Source organism: Sesamum indicum, linkage group LG4 (genome assembly GCF_026168435.1).
Source record: "Sesamum indicum cultivar Baizhima isolate 11 linkage group LG4, ASM2616843v1, whole genome shotgun sequence".
Taxonomy (NCBI): Eukaryota; Viridiplantae; Streptophyta; class Magnoliopsida; order Lamiales; family Pedaliaceae; genus Sesamum; species Sesamum indicum.
Genome location: NC_142660.1, coordinates 3,547,249 through 3,567,169, shown reverse-complemented (window position 1 = coordinate 3,567,169; position 19,921 = coordinate 3,547,249). Strand labels below are relative to the sequence as shown.

Sequence of the window (19,921 nt, the reverse complement as noted above, 5' to 3'; positions counted from 1 at the left end):
TAATGTCATAATCATTATCTTACCAGAGGATTTCTGCACAGGGGCGTGATATCCTGTAACAAACGGAAAATTTCACAGTTAAACTTAAGAAAATTCAGAAATGGGGATGAGGAGAATGCAGAGAATGAGATGAGAAAAGAACCAGAATTTCATTAAAATTGATAAAACATGTCTTCCTTACAATTCGTTTCTCCCTTTTACAATCAAAGCTCACAATGTTCAGACAAACGTGTACGGAATAAAAGCTGAAATTCATTAAAAATCCTAGCAGACTGCAAGTCTGTGTTGTCCTCCCTCTACTGCAATTGGTTCTTCAATTTCGCATGTATGAGGCTTTCCCAAAATGAGGACGACAGCAGCTGCACAACGGCTCACTCCTTCTCCGCCGTCCACGTGTCAGTTGATTGTTCAAATCGGGAACAATCGACCTCTCCAAAATCCCCAATCTTTTCGTCCTCAGCATTACGCCCTAATTGCTGCAAAACGACGTCGCCCGGAATGCTCGATTTAAAATTTGCCCCAATTGCTTTGGCGCCCTTGATCTGACGGTTCCCGTCTCTTCCTTCCATCTGACGGTTCCCGTCTCTTCCTTCCATCTGACGGCTTTCATTTAAAGTTGCATTTCTTCCCTGAAACACGACATTCCTTCCTCCTTTTTTAGATCCTTGTCCCCAAGGATCAAAACTTAGAAACTTAGCAGCAATTGCATGATAATCCTCCCAAGTGGCCTGCTCGGGAGTGGAGTGCGACCATTGGATTAACACCTGAGAGACTCCAACATTGTTTCTGGGCACTAACCTTCTTCCTAAGATTGCAATGGAGTAGACTTTAAACACCTCATCCTCAAGTTCAGGCAAGTTAACTAATGGGAAATACTTAGAGCCAATCTTTTTTTTCATAACGAAACATGGAAAACAGGGTGGATTTTGGACCCTGCTGGTAATTCAAGCCTATAAGCCACCCTTCCAATCCTTTCAATGACTCTGTAAGGGCCAAAATACTTGGCAGATAGCTTCAGCTGTTTCCTTAAGGCTACAGAGGTCTGCTTGTATAGCTGGAGTTTAAGGAATACCTCATCACCTACCTGAAACTCCCTTTCTGTCGTCTTCTTGTCTGCGTACAACTTCATTCTTTGCTGAGCTTGTTCAGATTTTCCTTCAGCAACTACAACACCTTGGTTCTTTCTTGCACAAGTTCAGCAACATCAGAGTGATGACTTTGCAAATATGGTCCTATGGGAAGCTGTTGAGGTGGATATCCATAAAGAGCCTGAAAAGGAGTGGCCTTCAACCCCGTATGATAGTTGGTATTGAACCAAAGCTCAGCTAAAGTGAGCCACTGAGCCCATTTCTTGGGTTTCTGCAGACACATGCACCTTAGGTAGTTTTCAAGGCATTGATTTATCCTTTGTGTTTGTCCATCAGTTTGTGGGTGGTATGAGTAGGACATGTCCAGTGAGACACCTGATGAGGTGAATAACTCCTTCCAAAACCTGCTGGGCAAAACCTTCTCCCTATCTGAAATGATACTGATAGGCAATCCATGGAGCTTATAAATGTTATCAAAAAACACCTTAGCAATGGAGGTAGCTGTGTAAGGGTGTTTTAGTGCTAGGAAGTGAGAGTACTTGGGTAACCTGTCCACTACCACCAGGATAGAATCCTTACCATCCGAATTGGGCAAGCCTTCAATGAAATCCATAGAGACACATGACCATGCTTGTTCAGGAACAGGTAAGGGCTGCAGCAACCCTGGGTATGGGTTGTTCTCATGTTTAGCCCTCTGACAAATTTCGCACCTTCTCACCCATTCTTGTACATCCACCTTCATGGTAGGCCAATAGAATAAGGGTTTAAGTCTTTGATAAGTACCCTGCATGCCTGAATGACCACCCAATGCAGAATCATGCATTGTCTTGAGGACCTTTTCTCTGATCCCTCCATGGCTTCCTACACATATACTTCCTTCCTTCTTCAGCACTCCATTTTCATAAATATAGTCTGGAAATGAAGTGGTGTCAAGAATTTTGGACTGTATGATAGTCTGAAAAAGGGTATTCCCTTCATAACTCAATTGAACCTCTTGGATCCACAATGGGATCTGAGTAGATATAACATGTGTTTGAGGGTCCTCCTCCTGATAAATCCTCCTGGAGAGGGCATCTGCAGCCCTATTCTCCTTGCCCTTCTTGTAATGAACTTCATAACTGAGCCCCAACAGTTTGGTCACCCCCTTTTGCTGCAACACTGAATCTATCCTCAGGTCAAGAAGGTGTTTAAGACTCTTTTGATCAGTCCTTATGATGAAATGGTTACCCAAAAGGTAATGTCTCCACCTTGTAACTGCTAAGAGAAGGGCCAGAAACTCCTTCTCATAAGTGGACAACCCCATATTCTTGGGAGCTAATACTTTGCTGAGATAAGCTATGGGTCTCCCTCCTTGCATCAATACAGCCCCTATTCCCTTCCCACTGGCATTAGTCTCCACAATGAAAGGCTGAGAGAAATCAGGCATGGCTAGCACAGGAGCTGAAACCATCAGTTCCTTGAGATGGTTAAAAGCCTTCTCAGCCTCTACATTCCATTCAAAAGAATCCTTCTTCAGTAATGAAGTGAGGGGCTTACTAATGATCCCATAACCTTGTATGAATCTTCGGTAGTAACTAGTGAGACCCAAAAATCCTCTTAATGCCTTGACATTTGTTGGTACAGGCCAATTGAGCATGCATTCAATCTTCAATGGATCTGTAGCCACACCTTGGTGTGAAATTACATGCCCCAAGTATTCTATCTCCTTCGAGCAAAGGAACATTTTCTCTTCTTGGCAAATAACTGGTGTTTTCTGAGAAGGTCCATCACTTTTCTGAGGTGTATCAAATGCAAACCCCAGTCCTTGCTATAGATCAATATATCATCAAAGAAAACCAATACAAACTTCCTCAAATAAGGCTCAAAAATAGCATTCATCAGAGATTGGAAAGTGGATGGAGTATTACATAATTCAAAAGGCATAACAAGAAATTCATAGTGGCCATTGTGAGTTATGAAACTAGTTTTAGGTACATCTTCTTTCCTCATTTTGATCTGAAAGTAACCAGACCTCAGATCAATCTTTGAAAAATATGTAGCCCCATGTAACTCATCCAACAGCTCATCAATAATGGGAATGGGAAAATTGTGCTTCACTGTAAGTTTGTTGAGATACCTGTAATCAACACACATCCTCCAGCCCCCATCCTTCTTCTTAACCAGCAATACAGGAGAAGCAAAAGAACTCTGACTAGGTCTGATAATGCCACTGTTTAACATTTCCTTCACAATCTTCTCTATTTCAGTTTTCTGTCCTTATGCATACCTGTAGGGGTGTTGTCTTCTAGGTATGGCCTCAAGTAGTAGCTCAATACGGTGCTCAATTTCTCTTTCAGGGGGAAGAGAATGAGGTTCCTTGACTATGTCCTCAAACTCCTGCAAAACCTCTTGCACCCTGGTATTACCTGCAGCTTCAGTTGAAGTGCTGTGACTCAACAATAATTCCCCTTGTGCTTTAGGGCTTCTTCCTCTAACAAGCTTTGATAGGGAGTGTGTGGTTACTGCCTTGGATCCTGTTTTACCACTGAGAGCCTTTAGGATCACCTTGCTGGAATCTTGACTAAGGGTCACCCTACCCTGGTGGAAGTCAAGCTCAATCGGATTGTGTAATCCTAGCCAATCACAGCCTAGGACCAGATCATACCCTCCCAACTTGATCAGCTTAACTGGATGCGTAAACTTGTGTCCTTGAATCTCCCAGCTAAATTTGTGACAAGCTAGTTGACTGGTAAGTTTGCTCCCATCTGCTACTCTTACCATCATGGGGTGTGTCCTTACTAGTTTACACCCTAAAAGGTTGGCCACCTTTTCATCAAGAAAGCAATGTGTGCTACCACTGTCAATGAGGATGAGGATCTCTTTATCCTCCACAGTTCCTTCAAGTCTCAATGTTCTATAATTGAAATCCCCCTTCATAGCATGTAAGGACACAGATACATCCCCTTCATTTTCCAGTTCTATCTCAATGGCTTGCTTCCCTTGCTCCTCTTCACCATTATCCTTATCTCCTCCATCTTCCAGCAACATGTAAACTTGTCTGTATTTACACCTATGTCCAGGGGTATAGGGTTCATCACACCTATAACACAAGTTCTTCTCTCTTTTTGCCCTGACTTCAGCTTCAGTTAAGAACCTGGTAGGTTGTGCTGGTGATCTCTGTGGTGGATTCTTGTTGGGTGGTTTGAAAGGTGGCTTGGGTGGTAAATTTCTGGTAGGGTGGTGGGCTCTTTTGAGTATAGCATTGACTGTTTGTTCTTGGTTTCTGGCAAGGTTAATGGCTTGGTACAAGGAGGTAGGTTCACAGTTTGTTACATAAAACTTCACTTCATCCTTAAGACCACTGATGAACTTCATCATGAAGAAGTCCTCATCTAGATTCCTGTTGAAGATGAGCATCTGATCCTTCAGTTCTTCAAACCTCTCAAGATAATTATCCACTGTAGTCTCATGATGCAGCCTATTGAACTCAGTTGTCACCTTAGCATTGTTAAGGGCTTCAAACCTCCCCAATACATTGGCTACAAACTCTTCCCATGTCCTGAACTCCTTCTTCTCCACGTACCCTTGGTACCATAGTTCAGCCTTACCTTGCATATAAATGGAAGCCATAGACACCCTTTGGTCCTCAGGTATTGGTATTAGCTGAAAATACCTCGAGCATCTCCTCACCCATCCTCTTGCATTTTCCCCATCAAAGTGTGGAAACTCTAGCCTGTTCAAGATATTATATGTCCCAGAACTCTGATTCCCACTGGGTTCATGCCTTGAACTGCTTCCTCCTTCTTGTCTGAGGACATTGTGTGGTGTGGCCCTGAAATTTGATCCCTTGTCAACAGTTGCTGTTAATCATTCTCCTAGTATCGATTTATTTCTATTATACTGCTGCATTTGATCAGCCATACTTTGTAGTTTTTGCTGTAAGCTGGCCATGTTATGCTCCATATTGAGCATTGAAGCTTGAAGGCCCTCTTGTACTTCTAACATTTGGTCCATCCTTCCATGGAGTTCATCCACACTAGCTTCCCTCTTTGCTCTTTCATCTAAGAACATAATGTCTGCTTTCTTTTGAGCTTCTTGCAGTTCTTTTAAGCGTGTCCCATAAGCCATTTTCTTTTAATATTTCAACTTCTTAAGGTCCAAGGAAAGTCTGGCTCTAAGGCCAATTGTAACAAACGGAAAATTTCACAGTTAAACTTAAGAAACTTCAGAAATGGGGATGAGGAGAATGCAGAGAATGAGATGAGAAAAGAACCAGAATTTCATTAAAATTGATAAAACATGTCTTCCTTACAATTTGTTTCTCCCGTTTACAATCAAGGCTCACAATGTTCAGACAAAAGTGTAAGGAATAAAAGCTTAAATTCATTAAAAATCCTAGCAGACTGCAAGTCTGTGTTGTCCTCCCTCTACTGCAATTGGTTCTTCAATTTCGCATGTCTGAGGCTTTCCCAAAATGAGGACGACAGCAGCTGCACAACGGCTCACTCCTTCTCCATCGTCCACGTGTCAGTTGATTGTTCAAATCAGGAACAATCGACCTCTCCAAAATTCCCAATCTTTTCCTCCTCAGCATTACGCCCTAATTGCTACAAAACGACGTTGCCCGGAATGCTCGATTTAAAATTTGCCCCAATTGCTTTGGCGCCCTTGATCTGACGGTTCCCGTCTCTTCCTTCCATTTGACGGCTTTCATTTAAAGTCGCATTTCTTCCCTGAAACACGACATATCCATGGGAAAAAACCCATATGATGTCGCGGCGTGGTGAAAGTCAGACCTGAATCTGGATCATTGGATTGGGCCAAGAAGGATTGTTCAAACAGCAGTAACATTTTGCAATACCATAATTTGAGGCCTCCTTCTCGCACTGTCTCTCCCTCTTGCTTTTCTTGGTTTTCTTTCTTTTGGATGAGAAATGAACACAAGAAAAAAGAAATGAAGGTGAGAGGGTTTCACCATGTGGGTGTGGGTGGGGTTTGATGGTGGGGAGAAAACGGTAGTTTAAGGGTTTTTAACAATGGGGTTTTCCTTTCTTGGATTTGTACCCACATCCGTCGGTGCTTCTCCCGCGGGTGCTGCCGTGCAACGGGATACCATCACATTCGACACCTTGAGTTGGCTATACCACCAAGAACTTCACCTGCTTTCCTTGACTTTTTTCCTCGGAGAAGTGAACAGAGGAGAAGGGAAATGGTTTGATGGTGGGGTTGAGTGAGGGTATTTTGGCGGTGGGAGGATGGAACTGCACCGTCTCTTCTTCGCCGGCTTTGGCTTTATTGGAGGGAGAAAATCTGTACAAGTATTCGAGGGCTTACGAGGGGTATTGGTTGAGGTGTGAGAAAGAAAATTGCAAGAAGGGTTTTACTAGTATGGAGATGCTGTAAATGCCGCTGATTGTGCCGGCATATCAGTGCTGTGGAGGTTTGTGGCGTGGAGAGTGGAGGAGGGAAATGGATGCCGGCCATGTTTGGGTGCGTTTTGTGGAAACTTGGAGAGTGGGAAGCAAAGAAGAAGACAAGAAGACAAACCATAATAATAATAATTCATTCTAATCCTAAACTAACTATATATCTGATAATAATTCATTCTAATCCTAAACTAACTATATATCTGAACTAAGTTGATGCTTTGAGCATTACGCTCTCTATTAGTGCCACCATTTCAACTTCTACTTTTATGAGGAAAATTAATTATAAATCAATACAATAGTAAAAATTATATATATATACATATATTAAAGTTTGAGTATTTTGAAAAAACAGTTTAATATTTATTATATTATCATACAAAATTGCTTATAATTTTTTACTTTAAAATGATTTAATTTAAACAATTAAAAAATAAAAATTATAATTTTCAATAATAAGTTGATGACACATACACACTATTTCCAATACATACAATAGTACCCCAAAGTTTGTTTCTGTTACTCAAAGTTCAAAGAATTTGTTAATATTAATAAAAAAATTAGATGAAAATTCATGATTCCCCCCTTCACTTATTATTAACTTATTGCAGATCAAACAAATCTTTTTATAGTCAAACTACCCTACATCTTCACATGTTAATACATGTAAGGTAGTATATTTTCTAGTTTAGTCAGAAAGTATTATTTTACCTGAAATAAATTAATTTGGCGTAAATCTAAATTGTCATCCTTTTTTTAAAAAAATATCAGCAATTTTTATGAATTTTAAGTGACGAATGGGTAAATTTATTAGACGGAAGCAAATCTCATGAATACTAAATGTAAATTTCTAAACCACATGAGATCTACGTGTAATTACACCAAATCTCAGGGAAAAACAATGTAATTATTTGGGTCAAACTGCAGAAAATCCCCATGTGGTTTAAAAACTCAGCAAAAGCCCCCCTTCTGATTTGAAAATAGGCAAAACACCCCCTGTGTCTAATAAATTCAGCTCAATCGCCCCTGTTCGTTAAATATGACCAACGACGTTAACTTTTTTATAAAATAACCATTATACACTTAATATATTTTATTTGTTATTTTATTGACAGTTGGATTTAAATTGATCATACTAGAACAATCAAAACTGATAAGTTAATTTTAACTGTTAGATCTTACATTTATTAAAAAAATTAAAAGTTCATATTTTATTAATTAATAATATATATTATAAAAAGATATTAGAAAAAAAATTAAACCCCCATCCACCCACCCACCCCTCGCTGCCCCCTTTCTTCCCCCCTGCGCATGCCCCGCGCCACCACCCGTTGCCTCCCCCCTCTCCCCACGTCCCACCTCCCCCCGCATATGGGGGCGACTGTCACCCAAGCAAAGAAAGAACATCGCCCTTCTGTGTAGGGAAAGAGGTTGACGGCATCGTTGGACAGCAGTCGTCGCTGTTGACCCCATTTTTTAATTTTTTTTAATTAATTTAATTTTATTAATTAAATATATTTTAATCAATTAAAAATAATTTTAGATAATTATAACAAACATGCAGAAAAGGAAAGAGGAAAACCCAAACTTGTGATAAATTATAAACCTCTTAATAAAGTCTTAAAATGGATAAGATATTCGATTCCTAATAAGAAGGATCTGTTAGATAGATTACACAGGGCAACAATTTTCTCAAAATCTGACTTAAAATCAGGATATTGGCAAATTCAAATAAATGAATCAGATAGGTACAAAACATCATTTACAGTCCTATTTGGACATTATGAATGGAATGTTATGCAATTTGGATTAAAAAATGCACCTTCAGAATTTCAGTATATTATGAATGATATTTTTAATCAATTCTCTAATTTTATCATCGTTTATATTGATGATATCTTAGTCTTCTCAAATAGTATCGAAGACCATTTTAAGCACTTAGAAATGTTTAAAAACTTAGTTATCCAAAATGATTTGGTATTATCAAAATAAAAAATGAGTATTTTTCAGACAAAAGTTAGATTTCTTGAACATCATATTAAAAAGGGAGAAATTATACCCATCAATAGAAGTATTGAATTTGCAGATAAATTCCCCGATAAGATCATTGATAAAACTCAATTACAGATATGTTTAGACAGTCTGAATTATATAGCCCCATACTATAACAATCTTGCTCAAGATATAACAATATTGTATGATAGGCTTAAGAAGAATATATCAGAATGGACTGATGAACATACAAAAGCAATTAGATTAATTAAACAGAAGGTAAAATCATTACAATGTCTAACTCTTGCTAATCCAAACTGGAACAAAGTTATTGAAACAAATGCCTCTGATATTGGATTTGGAGGAATACTAAAACAAATTGATGAAAATAAGCAAGAATACTTAGTTAGATTCCATTCGGGGAAATGGAAAGCAGCCCAAAGAAACTATGCTACGGTTGCTAAATAAGTTCTTGCTATTGTTAAATGTGTATTGAAATTTTAAGATGATTTACTTAATCAAGAATTCACCATTAGGACAAATTTATGTTTCATAAAAATTTTAAACATGATGTTTCTAAACAAATGTTTGCTAGATGGCAAGCACATCTTGCCCCATTTAATTTTTCTATTGAACATATTAAAGGAGAGACAAATAGTCTCCCTGATTTCCTATCAAGAGAATATATTGATGGAAATAAATCCGCATGAATTTGGAAATGAAATGCTTAGAGGGATGAATATTTCCTCAAAAATTCCAAATGGTTGGATGGAAGAATTAGTTATAGGAGAAAGATTTTTTATGAACGGAGTCCATTGGCCTATTTACCAATGGAAATTCTGGGATGAACCAATTGAATATAAGACAAGATTGAAAAGAACTCAAAAAATAATCAAAAAGCGAATTGATAAAATCAAGAAAATAATTTCTGACATTCTCATATAATTTCCAGATGCAAACATCATTGCAGAAAATCATATTAAACAACTTTGGATAGAAAATTTGCTATACCATCAGCAAATTGCTGGTTATTATGTTGGCTAATGAATTATCTTTATTTTTCAGGAATGCTCCCCCAAAGTAGAAGAGGAAGAAATTCCTCCTCTAATCAAAGAGGAGGTAGGTTTCGAGCATGTGATATTGTCAGACATGAAAATAGGACCTTAGTAAGGAAAATATTTCCAAAATTGGAAAATTTAATAACATCCCTAAAGAAAAAAATGAACTCTTCAAACAGTTTTTTGAATTTAAAAAGGAACATAAAAAATTAACAATTGATGAATCATCAGTATCTTATGCAAAGATAGTGCAAGAAGATGAAGATAAATTAATTAATTACAAATTTAGTGAACACTACGATATAATTATACTTCTTGAAAATGATGGTTTGAGATGGGAAAATGATCCTGGTATCTAATGAAAAGGTACCTTAATGTTGCATCTTTTTCAGCAGGGTCATACAAACCTAGGGCATATTATGAATGTATCCTTAAGGCAACTCAGAGTGTTGCAATTAATCACACATTCTCCAGCAATGTGAAGGAATTTAATTATTCAAAAGCAGTAATTAAAAAATTTATCATTACTGTTGAATGGGGAATTAACCCATTAGGAAAAAAAGAATACTTTCACCCAGAATCAAAAAATACAATAAAGTTTAATTACTAGGACTATGTTGAAGCATTGAATAAAGCTTTTCTTTATGAAAATTATAAAAGAAAACATACATGGTTTTTTAAAATTTGCCCATTGATTTTCCAACAAGAAATATCGAATTGGGTATTCCAATGGTGGATAAGTTTTGGTCCATAAATTTCTATTCTTCCTGAAATCTTCCAGGAATACTATACGGAATGGCTAAATTATTCGCCAAAAACAATCCAAGCAGAAAAATCGAGAAGATGGATTGAAGGAATGGCTTCTATTTATTTTTTTATGGAATTCTCTATCCCATGGATCTGAAAGTGGCTACCAGACGTAGGAATTAGCCTACAAAAAATCCCATGCATAAAAAAGAAGGTATTGTTCAAAATTTTGGAACAAGTTGATGCAAATTAATCTCGAGACCAAGAAATACTATGGTCAAGAAATCATCAATGACATGGAAGAAAAATTGCAAGAATATAAAATTCTTGCAGAAAAAGAAGAGAATTAGACACCTAATCCTTTTGAACATATCTCCCAAAGAATTCTGAATAAGGGGTAATCACGAAAGATCAAATGATTGAGGAATACCTCAAGCAAATGCAAAATGATCTCAAAAAGAATCTTTCGGGAATTGCTTCTCCTATGGAGGCTTCAAGCAAAAATGGAGAAAATAAACTTTCTTGTCTCGCTGGAGAATCTCAGAATCCATTGGAGAAATTTTCTCAAGAGGGAATTTCTTGATAATTTACTCAAAGGAATCTGGGAGACATTAAAGGAAAAATCAAAAATGGAAATTTCAGAATCATATGAAGATAAAGAAGACCTCAAGCAATCGGGATGCGAATCAGAAGAAAGCAACTTCTCCAAACTAATGAAGAAATAAGGTGACAGCAGAGCAAGTCAATAAAATTGACCAAATGACACGTGCCAACAATGAAGCAACACTTGGCAAATGAAGGCCATGCAGACGTGAAAAAATAATTTCAAGTTCGGACCATCTGGTTATAAATATAACCCTTTCTCCCCTTTTTTGGAGAGCCCTCAGAAGTCTTCATGTGTTGAAGCAGAGGCACTTGTACTTGTAATTTCTTTCTCCTTCCTTAGTTATTTAAAAGTTTCATTTGGCATAAGAAGAGATACAAGCTACCTGTGAGTTCTCGTATTTAACTTTCTGCATTTGTTACTTCTATTATTGCTTCTGTTTTATTTAGCCTAATGCAAGGCTAAATTACTGCTACTGAATTATTCAACTATAACGGAGATAGCATGGTATATAGGTAAAAAAAAAAAAAGAGTATTTTTCATTACTGATAAAGATAAGAAAAAATTGAAAGAATATAAAGATAAGACATTCTGGATCGTCGATTTAAATTATGAGTATGAACAAGGTCGGCCTTGCCATTACTGCCTAAGTTTGCCGTTCTTTGGCGTTGTTTTTGGGCTTTAGTGTGGTATCTTCTGACCAAAATCCATACCTATTAGTATTAAATTGACGTAAAAGGTTCCATATTTAGTCTCCCCTTATGTTATTCGATTCTCTTTATATTTATTATAATAAAAAATATTCTTTTGATGCATTCCGCTTGCATGGTCGGTTTTTTCTACCGCCTACATGGTCGGATTTATCGTTTTACTTTTATGCATTCCGCCTACATGGTCGGTTCTTTATACCTCCTCATGGTTGGATTTAACTTTTCTTTTGAGATTTTCAATCGAAGGTCATGGCTTAATAACCATTATGAAATATGAATAATTAAGAAAAAATATTATATTAATATGAAAAATTATCTAATTACAAAAATAAAAAAAAATTTAAAATTTAATCTAACTCCTCCTCGTCAGCGACGTCTATATCGTCCTGGTTCGAGGCCGAGGGGTCTGTTGAAGGGGGCTCTGGAACGTCTCCTATAAAACAAATAAAATTATTAGTACTTTTAATCAAGACTTAATTTTTTTTTAGAAAAAATAATAGTAATAATCTACTTACCGCCACCTCAGTCGTCCTCGGTCCGCTCCAACCGTCGTCTTCCTTTTTCTTGTAGCACCTTTCAAATAACTCCATCTACTTGGGCGGCCGACCAAGCTCTGCTTCCTATAGAAGAAAAAATAGTTAGCTTCTTATTTATCAACATTGTCTTTTATTGACAAATGAAAATGGATAAACTCAACTAGTTCTACTCACAAAATTCACTTGACGGGCTAAACAAGCTTAAAGGCATGCGTGATCTATTTGTATGTAGTTACAAAGGAACTATATATTTTTAAATAATTATTAATTATTAAAACTATTGTCCTCAATTTATTTTCTATTTCTAATGATTTATAATTGTATTTTAATTTGAAATATTAACTTAATATTGTTATTGTGGATATTATTTTGTAGATAATATTATTATTGGGATTATTGGTCTAAAATTTTGTGATTATTGACATCATTATGTAAAAATATTATTATTGAGAATATTAGCCTAATTTGTGTGATTACTGACATTGTTATATACATAATGTTATTATTGGAAATATTAGCCTAATTTTTGTGATTATTGACATTGTTATGTAAATAATATTATTACTGGAAATTTTGATCTAACATTTTGTGACCATTGACATTATTATGTAAAAATATTATTATTGAGAATATTGATCTAATTTTTGTGATTATTTATATTATTATTTAAATAATGTTATTATTGAGATTATATATTGATCTATTTTTTGTGATTGTTTATATTATTATTTAAATAATATTATTATTGGGATTATATATCGATCTGATTTTTGTGATTATTTACATTATGATGTAACAATTATTTTATTGGGAATATTGGCTAATGACATGTAAAAAATAATATTACATTGATAAGCCAAATTATACACTAAATTGCACATCTTTACAATAAATTACACAATAATTGCATAAATTACACAATTATACAATTAATTTTGAAAAATTACACAAATTACATAAAAATTACAGAAAATAGATATATATATATATTTCTATAATTGCAGAAATTACATAAAATAATTTTTTTTACAGAATGTTTATAAAAATGAGCAAAACTTTACATAAAATTATTAAAAAAAATAGAAAATTATGAAAAATATTAAAAAATACAGAAAATTGTTAAATTTTTAAAAATTTTTAAATAATTTTAAATTACCAAAAATTTTTATTGTTTATAATAATTACAGAAAATTCTTAAAATTACCAAAATTATGAAATTGTTCAAAAGTTCAAAAATATATTAAAATTTCAAAAATTACAGAAAATTATTAAAAATATTTATAAAAATTACATAAAATTTTTAATAATCTCAAAAAATTAAGAAAAAAATTTAAAATTGCCGAATTTTTTTGATTTTTTTTAAATTTTAGAAGATAAAACATTGGTAAATTTATAGAAAATATAAAAAAAATCTGAAAATTATAAAATTTATTCAGTTATATTTTCTGAAAATATGTTCAGAAACATATTCTGAAAATATTTTAACTTTTTTTTGTCAAACATGTATGAAAAATATTTTCAGAAAATGGGAGGAAAAATGAATTAAAGTTGGAGGGATAAAACAAAGAAAAATGAAGAAAAAAGGTGGGGGGGGGGGGGGGAGGGGTTCACAAAAGTAGGGAGGAAAAAAAAATCGATAACTTACCTCTACTAGTGTCGAAGAAGGGGTGCCGGCGGTTGATGGCGGGGATGGCACGGTGTCACAGGTCGGCTATTACCTGTGGGCAGCGTGCGGGCAATCGGGTCGATGTAGGCCAGCACGGGACGACATGCGGGCATCTCGGGTTGATGTAGGCCAGCATGTGGCGACGTTGTGCGCAACCTTAGGCACGAGTAGAAGCAAACGTGCGGAACAGAGTGCTTTGATACGGGAACAGAGTGCTCTAGCCTTGGAGATGCTGAAAAAGTGCACTCCTCGGCCCTTTCAGTGTGCTACTCATGGGAAAAGTGATTTTTTTTCTTAAGCCTATTATAAGGGGGACATGATACGGTGAGCATCAGCCGGTCCTCCCCGTGCACGACGGCAGTAGCATGAGACGACGTGTGCACAAAGTGAACATCTCTTGGGGGCATGATGGGGGCCTTCAAGAGCCGGCTCTAGGCAGCTCGTGAGCGGAGCGCTAGAGTCCCCGAAGGGCTGGGAAACCTGACGGGCAGCGTAGGGCCAGGATGGCCTACGTTGGGCACCGATTATGCCGAGAGGCTCCGTGTGGTGCCCCGCGGGCTGCGAGTTATCCGGGACAACGCCTCTCGTGCGAATGGGTGATCGAGACAAGCAATGAAAGACCTCGTGATCCAACTCATGGAACGCGCTATCGAGTTCTAGCCGTCCGTGGGGGTCCGTTGGCTAAGAATAGGCGGTCGTGGGACGACGCCGTACAGTAAGCCTAAGCCGAAAGGCAAGAAGCATGTCGGGCACGTTGTACGGGAGAACGACAAGGTGTCGGCATATCGATTGGGCCTCGGACTTATGATGATGTCCTACTCGGGCGAGACATGGAAGGCGGCCATCGAGGGCAAGCGCCTAGGATGTACCGAGTGTGTTGGACAAGAGACGGGCGTTGCGTGCGCAAGTGTAGTGCCGTAATGCCGAAGTGGAGCGAGGATGCTCCTAGCCATTGGGCAATGTGTCGACAGGTTCCGAGATGATGTGCGAGACGCAAAGGGCACGGATGTAGAGAGCCTCAGCGAGCACCCGGACTGTCGCGAACTCTGATGTGTGCAAAGGCCGGACGAAGGTGGGTTGGCACCTTTGGGGCATCACAGGCCAAAATTATATGAGAAATGATATTCCGCTGCACTGAAGATTGGCAGGCCTGTGACATATGGTATCAGAGCCTCGTTGCCTTCACGGGACGAGGCGCATTGCGAACTTGGAGGACGTGACCCTCCAGTCGACGAATGGAATATGAGCCCTGATACTGTGACAAGAGGTATCAGCTTTCAGTCGACGAGTGGTATAAAAGCTCTACGTCTGAGGTAGAGACGAGTTGGAATCCGTAGAGACCATCAGTTGAGACAAGATCAGACCGGGTTGTGACGGGACGATTTTGTGGGACGTCTACCTCTTAGAAGGCGTTGGGGATACCTCTAAGAGGGTGTTGGTTAGAGTCCTAGGAGAGCAAGCGTCTACGGTCCAACTTCGTTTGTTGTTGGTTGGCAGGTGAGTGAGCGCCGCAGATGTGTGGGCGAGCTGTCAACTGTGGTGCAGAATTTCTTTTCGGCAGATCGATATTCGGACTTCAGAATTCACTTGGCTTCCCTAAGTGAGAGGGGGACATGCCGATGAGTCGGATGGACTGCGAGAGCCATGTTTGTGAAGTAGAGGTAGCAACCATGTGTGCGGAATTTCGCAAGTCAAGAGGCGGCCTAGTCGCCAAGGCCGTTTTGGTGGACGGAACACCACCTTGAGTTGAGATTGGTGGACGAAGGGCCACATTCTCAATAATCTGAAGAACCTTCCAGCAGAGGAGGACGTGCTGAATATTCATGAGCCGAAGCACAGTTGGACATGAGGTGCGTGGAACAAGCCACCCTTGGGGTTGCGAGGAGTGGACGTTGAGACCCCTTTATGGGCAGTTGTCAGTGCAAGCCGTGTGTGGCAGAGCAGAGTTATGGGATGAAATGCTATTGTGGTAGATGAGGGTGCGTTAGGGGAGACGACACGCTTCAAGAACCAAGGAGCATAAACATCCGCTATGTGTGTGAAAGACAACTTGTCCGACACATGAGTGGGAGCAGCCCACTAAGTTGTGTGTTGAGTGCTCATCAGGAGCACGAGTTTGAGCACGATGGGAGCAGCAGGCTTCATCGATGCCGGGAGCAAGCAGGCTCCATTAGCACCATGAGCGGCATGGTGTGGTCGGCCAAACAGGGATTGGGAGCGGGAGACCCCAACCTTGTTAGTGCGGTCGAGATGGGAGTTGGATACTCCCCTTTTTTGTTGGTGTTCGGACCGATGCGAGACTGGTGTTTGGAGGTGCTGCCGGACGGGGATTCAGAGATCCTATCCTTGCAGTTGCGGTCAAGCGCTCGGGACGAGGCAACGAGATTGTGTTTTGCGGTCAAGCTAGGAACGCTTGGTCGTCAGCCAGATTTGGGACAGGCGATCTCATTTCCGTGGAGGGTTGAGCGGCAACCCTTTTGAAAGCTGTTCGGGTCGCGAGTAGCGTTCTGCCGACAGTCGGGCAGGTGGCCCGTATTTTGCGGTCAAGTTAGGAAAACTTGGTCGTCTACCGGATTGAGAACAGTGACTCCTTTCGGTGCGGGGTTGAGTGATAACCCTTTTTCGGTCCACGAGTGGTGTGGTTCCGACAGCTGGGCAGGTGGCCCATGGTGTGTTCGCAAGTGTTTAAGTGTAGTCTACCGCAGAGGCGGATCTGTGTGTTTGCCGAGGACGGCAACACATCGAGTGGTGGAGAGAGTGTGAAGTGTGACGCCGGGTTTCCACACTTCCGTATCACAGACTCCACACTTCATTCGTTCCAGATCAATTCGGGTGTATTGAGACACTGTCTTGAGGAGCATTGGGATTTGAGAGGCGCACTTCACAAGACTTGGAGCACAGTTGAGAGAGTCCAGAAGAGAGTGTAGAGCCAGGCACAGACTTCCGACTACATTTGAAGTGAGTGTAAACGTAGTACACAAACTTCCATCTTGAGGCGATCAAGCGAGTGTATAAAGGCACTGTTTGTGTGCGAGCTATCCGACACCATAGGAAGAGAGTGCAGTGAGGCGCAGACTTCCGTTCATGTTTAGTGTTGATTGAGTGCATCAGAAACACTATGTTTTGTGGAGGAGCAGCTTAGCGTCGCCTTGAGGAGATCTCGTGTTGTGTAGAAGAGACACTTCACGATTGGAGTGCTCAAGGGAGCAGGAGGTCGGTCTGGTGTCACGAGATACTTAGAGAGTATTGGACACCGCATACAAATCCTTTGTGTGTGTGTTGACGAGGATGTCAACAGATCGAGTGGGTGAGTCTCTTGTGGACGACGTGCGGGCGACTAGGGATGTCGACCAGCACGCAGTGGATGATGACTCGTGTTGTGCAGGAGAGGCACTTCACGACTGGAGCGCTCGAAAGGGCGGGAGCGGTCTGGTGTCGCGAGATACTTGGGGAGTATTGGGCACTGCATACACTTCAATCCTTCGTGTATGTGTTGACGAGGACGTCAACAGATCGAGTGGGTGAGAATGTCACAGGTCGGCTATTACCTGTGGGCAGCGTGCGGGCAATCGGGTCGATGTAGGCCAGCACGGGACGACATGCGGGCATCTCGGGTTGATGTAGGCCAGCATGTGGCGACGTTGTGCGCAACCTTAGGCACGAGTAGAAGCAAACGTGCGGAACAGAGTGCTTTGATGCGGGAACAGAGTACTCTAGCCTTGGAGATGCTGAAAAAGTGCACTCCTCGGCCCTTTCAGTGTGCTACTCATGGGAAAAGTGATTTTTTTTCTTAAGCCTATTATAAGGGGGACATGATACGGTGAGCATCAGCCGGTCCTCCCCGTGCACGACGGCAGTAGCATGAGACGACGTGTGCACAAAGTGAGCATCTCTTGGGGGCATGATGGGGGCCTTCAAGAGCCGGCTCTAGGCAGCTCGTGAGCGGAGCGCTAGAGTCCCCGAAGGGCTGGAAAACCTGACGGGCAGCGTAGGGCCAGGATGGCCTACGTTGGGCACCGATTATGCCGAGAGGCTCCGTGTGGTGCCCCGCGGGCTGCGAGTTATCCGGGACAACGCCTCTCGTGCGAATGGGTGATCGAGGCAAGCAATGAAGGACCTCGTGATCCAACTCATGGAACGCGCTATCGAGTTCTAGCCGTCCGTGGGGGTCCGTTGGCTAAGAATAGGCGGTCGTGGGACGACGCCGTACAGTAAGCCTAAGCCGATAGGCAAGAAGGCATGTCGGGCACGCCGTACGGGAGAACGACAAGGTGTCGGTATATCGATTGGGCCTCGGACTTATGATGATGTCCTACTCGGGCGAGACATGGAAGGCGGCCATCGAGGGCAAGCGCCTAGGATGTACCGAGTGTGTTGGACAAGAGACGGGCGTTGCGTGCGCAAGTGTAGTGCCGTAATGCCGAAGTGGAGCGAGGATGCTCCTAGCCATTGGGCAATGTGTCGACAGGTTCCGAGATGATGTGCGAGACGCAAAGGGCACGGATGTAGAGAGCCTCAGCGAGTACCCGGACTGTTGCGAACTCTGATGTGTGCAAAGGCCGGACGAAGGTGGGTTGGCACCTTTGGGGCATCACAGGCCAAAATTATATGAGAAATGATATTCCGCTGCACTGAAGATTGGCAGGCCTGTGACACACGGGGAGGTGAGAGGTGGGGGAAAGAGAGAGAGGGCGAGAGTGAGGGCAAGAGAGAATGGAAAGAAAAAATCTGTCAAGTGTTGTGTATATGTTGATATTTGGAACGGGCATTTTTTAAAAATTCGTTCCAAACAACCAAGACGACGTCGTTTCAATTTACGAGCATTTTTAACAATATTGTTCCTAAAAATAAAAACGATGTCGTTTAATCCAAAAATGATGTTTTGGAGCATTTTTAACAAAACCGTTCCTATTTGGGGAAAAAAAAACGTTCCTAATTGTATGCCTAAATTATTTTCTCTAAAAAATTAGAAAAATAAAAAATGCAGAAAAAACCGTCCCAAACATGTTAATAATCAGAGAAAAGTAGACTATAAATTAATTAAGGCCATTGAAAACATATAATACTTTGAATTAAATTGATACATATTCAGAAGATCAAGTATATTTATATATATATGATTGTTAGTCTTACATAGATGTAAGTAGCATTAAACTGTTAAAATTTTAATCAGACCGTTGGATATTATTAAATCACAAATACAACATTTGATGAAGTTTTGAACATTTTTATTATACGGATATTGAGATATTGTATCTGATAACAATCAACGAGATTAAAAACGATGCAATTGTCCATCAGACCATGTGATTTTAGATCTGACCTCTAGATATTTTCACATATGGAAAGTATTGTTACGCGTTTAAGCTTGGAATTAATCAACGTCCCGAATGTTGAGATATGGTAATCGAAAAGTGAATGAGGAATCTGTAGATATATTTAGGAAGGGTTTTTGAACTCATTTAGGAATGATTTTTTGTTAATCATTTTAGGAACAGATATTTTATACATTTATGCATGATTTTATTTAAATTCATCTTAGAAACAGTCAGATATTTAAAAATCGTTTCTAAGTTTGATTTTCCTCCACGTTCCATTTGGCGCGAAATTAATTTTTTTGGAACTGATTTTGGAACAGTTAGAATAAATTGTTCGTTCCTAAATTTTGATTTTCCCTCTTTTTTTATTTAGGATATTGTATATATATTTAAAAATATTTTTTTAAAATCTGTTCAAAGTTGGAATGGTGTTTGGAAGGGTTTGTAAGTTTTGGGACAGTTCCTAAATATGGAAATATTATTTTTTTATTTTCAAAAATAATTTTATTGTGTGAGAACATTATTTTGCAAATTTTCCACAAAATTCGCTCCAAAAACCGTTCCAATTTGTAGCGATTTTGGGAAGATTTTTGAAACACATTACTTCTTAAGTAAAACTCATAATTTGGAACGATTTTTGGTATAATTGATTAAGTGTACTAAAACTGTTTCAAATTATACCTCATTTTGGAATACATTTTCTAACTGTCATCTTTTGGACATCCATTGTCACACATATAGGAATGGTCATTGCAAGACTGTCCATAATTCTAATAATGTGTTCCAAACAGAGTTCC

At 39.6% G+C, this 19,921-nt stretch overlaps 1 protein-coding gene across 1 annotated transcript; it reads right to left on the bottom strand.

Annotated features, from left to right (window-relative positions):
• Nucleotides 1-1,164: 1,164 nt before the first annotated feature.
• On the bottom strand, nucleotides 1,165-5,195 carry LOC105160092 (uncharacterized). Its single transcript, XM_011077356.1, has 4 exons — nucleotides 4,991-5,195; nucleotides 3,355-4,927; nucleotides 3,063-3,204; nucleotides 1,165-2,895 (listed from the first exon to the last, which is right to left on the bottom strand). The coding sequence occupies exons 1-4, from the start codon at nucleotides 5,193-5,195 to the stop codon at nucleotides 1,165-1,167; spliced, it is 3,651 nt and encodes a 1,216-aa protein (XP_011075658.1).
• Nucleotides 5,196-19,921: the final 14,726 nt, after the last annotated feature.